We start from the raw sequence: 4,049 nt of genomic DNA on the forward strand, positions 1-4,049 counted from the left end.
TAGATGAGATGAGAGACAGACGTGCAGGAGTGTGGTGAACACTTCATCCATGCAGCACCCCAGTGACTCGGTGACTCGTCACACCGTTAAAGGACCGGGGAGAAAAAGGAGGACTATGTTTAATTAAAAGTGGATGACCCACAGAATGACTGGGACAAATAACAGTTAGTGACAATATTTTTTGCTTGGTGAACAAAGACAGGAAGAAAACGAACAGAAAGGAATAGACGTTACCCCCCGAAAACGGAGTATGGCTGCCTAAATGGCGGATCAAAAAAGAAAACAAAAACAACAACAACAAAACAAAAAAAAAAAAACAACAACAAAAAAAAAAAACGGTCATACACGTAAAAGCCCACTCGTGTACATACGAGTGAATGTGGGAGTTGCAGCCCACGAACGAAGAAGAAGCAGCATGGACAGATAGCCAGACAGATACATGTATCACTATGGACAAACTACTAATCATAGTCCGATTTCTTGTGAAGGATTGTTGTACATGTTAAGTTTTTTTCTTCGATTCGATCGTTTTAACGACCAGCAACATCAACGGTCATAAGATTATAGTTTCACTCTCTCTTCATAATGAACATGGATAGGCATGCATAGCAGACAGGCCTTTTGTTGTTGTTTTTTCCTCGCCGTGATATGCTCTGTCTGACTCCTTCACGTAAAGTAGTAAAGCAGCAGCAAAGTTCCTTTCGATTAAAAAAAAAACCCCAAAAACCTAACAAACTTCCATAATGACTCAAACTGAGTAAGCTTTTTTTGTCTCATGTAATGGTTCTCTACTGGTTCGTTGCTCTGTATGACGAGAAACCAGTATGCACATCACATGTTGACTCCATCCAACTGATACGATGTTAAGAAGCATCATATCGTTACCATTATTTTAAAGGTTCATAAAAAGGTAACGACCACTCGCGAACTTGCGCAGTTTTGTTCTTGAAGACACCAGTGGTGAAATGATGCTGAATTTTCGACAAACCGTGGTATAAGCTCCATTCATAACCAGAGCTGCTTTCTTGCTATGGTTTACATTGAAAATCCACAGCTATCGTTTATCACCTACTGGGTAACTGTCAAAGTTAGTTGGTTTTTCTTCTCTTTTTTTTTTTTTTTTTTTTATCAAGCTATCCATAGTACGTGTCTGCCTTAAGTAGCCATCTGTGTGTTTGGTGAGACGCTGGAGTCTGCATGATTTAATTGATCTTTCGAAATTTAAACATTTTCAGGAGACGTGTATGCTTTATTTATTGAATGATCCTTAACGTTTTGTGAAGCCTGGATGTAGGATACTAGGGGGGTGGAGGGTTGGGGGTGTGCGGGTGGAGCGAATGGTTCTCTCTGCCGCTGTCTGATACTCCGTCTCCAGGGTAGTTGCCATTTCTCGCTCACCCACATACACGCACACTTGCATCGGGTATAAAAATCTTGAACATAATATGAAAGAACGCAGCACGTGCATACATGCTTGCACGCACATACACGCACGCACACACACACACATGCATGTATAATTATGCACACGCACCGTCCTTCTCCTCCGCAAACACACATACACATACACACAAACACACACATTCGCACATGAAGGGTGTGTGCGAGAGAGAGAGGGGTGTGTGAATGCAGCCACGCCTTATGATCAACAGTCTAGTTAACACACACACACACACACACACACACACACACACACACACACACACACACACACACATACATCTGTAAATACATATGTGGCGCTCACATAACAGTCGATCACATACTAACTTGCCATATGCTAGAGTCCCACATCCCTGATGTAAAATCATCTCTAGTGTCGACAAAAGATCATTCAGCAGTCGATTGCAAATGTTCGATTTTGTATCAAAGCTTCTTGAACAGTCCAGTTGTTTACCGTTATAGTTGTTAGTTACTCATTCTGAGGATGTTAGATTGGCACCCAATGCTAATCCCCCTTTTTATTTTATTCAAGTAGTAGAAAACTTCACCCTGTTGTTGTTATTATCCAATAAATACTCCTTCTCGAAAATAAGAACACACACACACACACACACACACACACACACACACACACACACACGTACTCTCTCTCTCTCTCTCTCTCTCTCTCTCTCTCTCTCTCTCTCTCACACACATACTAAAAAGTAACAGACTTACCTTCCCAACGCGCGATGCCCTGCAGATTGACAAGCTGTAGAAGTAAAAGCATTTGATAATGTTGAAGATTTAAACGTATCAACATCAATCTCCTAAAACCCAGGTAAAGGATATGGCCAGGTGATGAGACGCAGGCAGGGGAAGCGTAACCAGTGACGCTGGTTGAAGTGGTAAAAGGTCCTGGCCACGAAGCCCGGGAAAGGCAGCTCCTGCTCCTCCCCGTCCTCCTCCTCGGCAGTTACTCCAAACGAGGCACTGGGGGGCTGGGGACAGGGCTGAGGAGGACCCCCACCCCGCTGACGCCGCTTACCCGAGCTCTGTCGGCTGCACCCTCCACCTGTCCCTCCGCTCCCTTCCACCCGACTCTCCTCATCGGGTAGCATGGAGTGGTCTTGGCAGTCCTCCTCTTCCTCCTCCTCCTCCTCCTCTTCCTCCTCCACTTCCTCCTCTTCCTCCCTGTCTTTGTCTTTGTGGCCGAGGTCTCTGTTGAGGGAGGGGTCCCGGTGCGGTACGCGGTACACGGAGTCCTCGGGGCAGCAGCCATCATCCAGGTCGTTGTCGTCACAGAGGACTACACAGATTTCCGGCCCGAGGTCTGAAGGGAGACTCGTGGCGGGCCCGCTGGACTCTTCAGACATGGTGGGTGGGGAGGTGCCCTGGACCTCCCTCCCTTCACTGCAGTCCGGCACACACCACTGACCGCCTCACCACCGCCACCACCACCCTCCGCACGGAGACGACGGCAGCAACAGAAGGAGAAGCAGGCATGGCTGCGGGCAGGAGGGCAGTGCCCGATCCCACATAGCACGGCTACAGCTTGCTTCCGATTCACAGCGGCGCTGATTGTTGTTGTTGTTGTTGTTGTGGTGGTGGTGGTGGTGGTGGGGTTGAAATGACTGGACTGTATGAGTGCTCCTTCACCCTCCTCCGCTCTGCTCTGACAACCTCACTGCACATTCTTTTCAACATTTCCTTTGGAGTCGTCGTTGATATCCATTTTCTGTTCTTTCTTTCTTTTTTCTTTTCAAGGCTGGAAACTGTAGGAATGTATCAATTAAACACCGCAAAATATCCGTGACACACAGGTTTGGCAGTATACTTATCCCACAACAATCATAAAAAAAACAGAAGGAGAAATCAACGGCTGCTCACATTTGACGAAACCTAATCGATGATCGAATCTGGAAGAAGAAAGATGGAGAATGATGATCCACAAACACAACGGCGAATCACATCCACTGCAAATGTTATGGGAACAATACCCGTCTTCTTCTGGAGGATCAACCTCACAACAATAAATCTTGTGGGTGGTGGGGGTGGTGATGGGGGAAAAATAAAAACACCACAAACCTTGTTAGAGATTCTCAGGTAGGCTCTCAACACACAGTGGATAGCTAACCCCACGCCAGTGACAGCCACAGTTGTTCCGCCGCTAGGTAGGTAAGGACGGACTGGCGGTGTGTAATCCGCCGCTCCGGATAGCTCACACACACACACAGGGAGGAAAGACTAAAGCACAGCTGCTCACCGGAGCGGCTCATAGGCTCGATCCGTGCACGTACAATTTTCGGGCATCAGGTGTGACTATGAATGAACCAGCGGCACGACGAAGGTGAGAAAGCTGGGGCCCTCCCCCTCCACTCCACCGCTCTCAGCCAAGCTGCCAGCTGCCCTCTGACCTTCCCCGCTCCCACTCGCCCCTCGCCGTCTTCCTGCAGTCAGCCTACTTCCAGCGCGGCGCGCGGGCGCTGGCATATTTGGCCCGTGAGAACGGATGTTGTACAGGTAAGCTAGGCAAGGTAGGATGGATTGCGGACTGGGAGGGGTCGGGGGAGACCGGACAGATTTTTTTTTCTTTTCTCGGGTGCTTCCGAACTGCGCACCATAAG

At 47.9% G+C, this 4,049-nt stretch overlaps 1 protein-coding gene across 1 annotated transcript; it reads right to left on the reverse strand.

Annotated features, from left to right (window-relative positions):
- Positions 1-2,252: 2,252 nt before the first annotated feature.
- On the reverse strand, positions 2,253-3,814 carry LOC143292193 (uncharacterized). The gene has a single exon (XM_076602375.1). The coding sequence runs from the start codon at positions 2,796-2,798 to the stop codon at positions 2,253-2,255; it is 546 nt and encodes a 181-aa protein (XP_076458490.1). The 5' UTR covers positions 2,799-3,814.
- Positions 3,815-4,049: the final 235 nt, after the last annotated feature.

Source organism: Babylonia areolata, chromosome 18 (genome assembly GCF_041734735.1).
Source record: "Babylonia areolata isolate BAREFJ2019XMU chromosome 18, ASM4173473v1, whole genome shotgun sequence".
In the NCBI taxonomy this organism is placed as follows: Eukaryota; Metazoa; Mollusca; class Gastropoda; order Neogastropoda; family Buccinidae; genus Babylonia; species Babylonia areolata.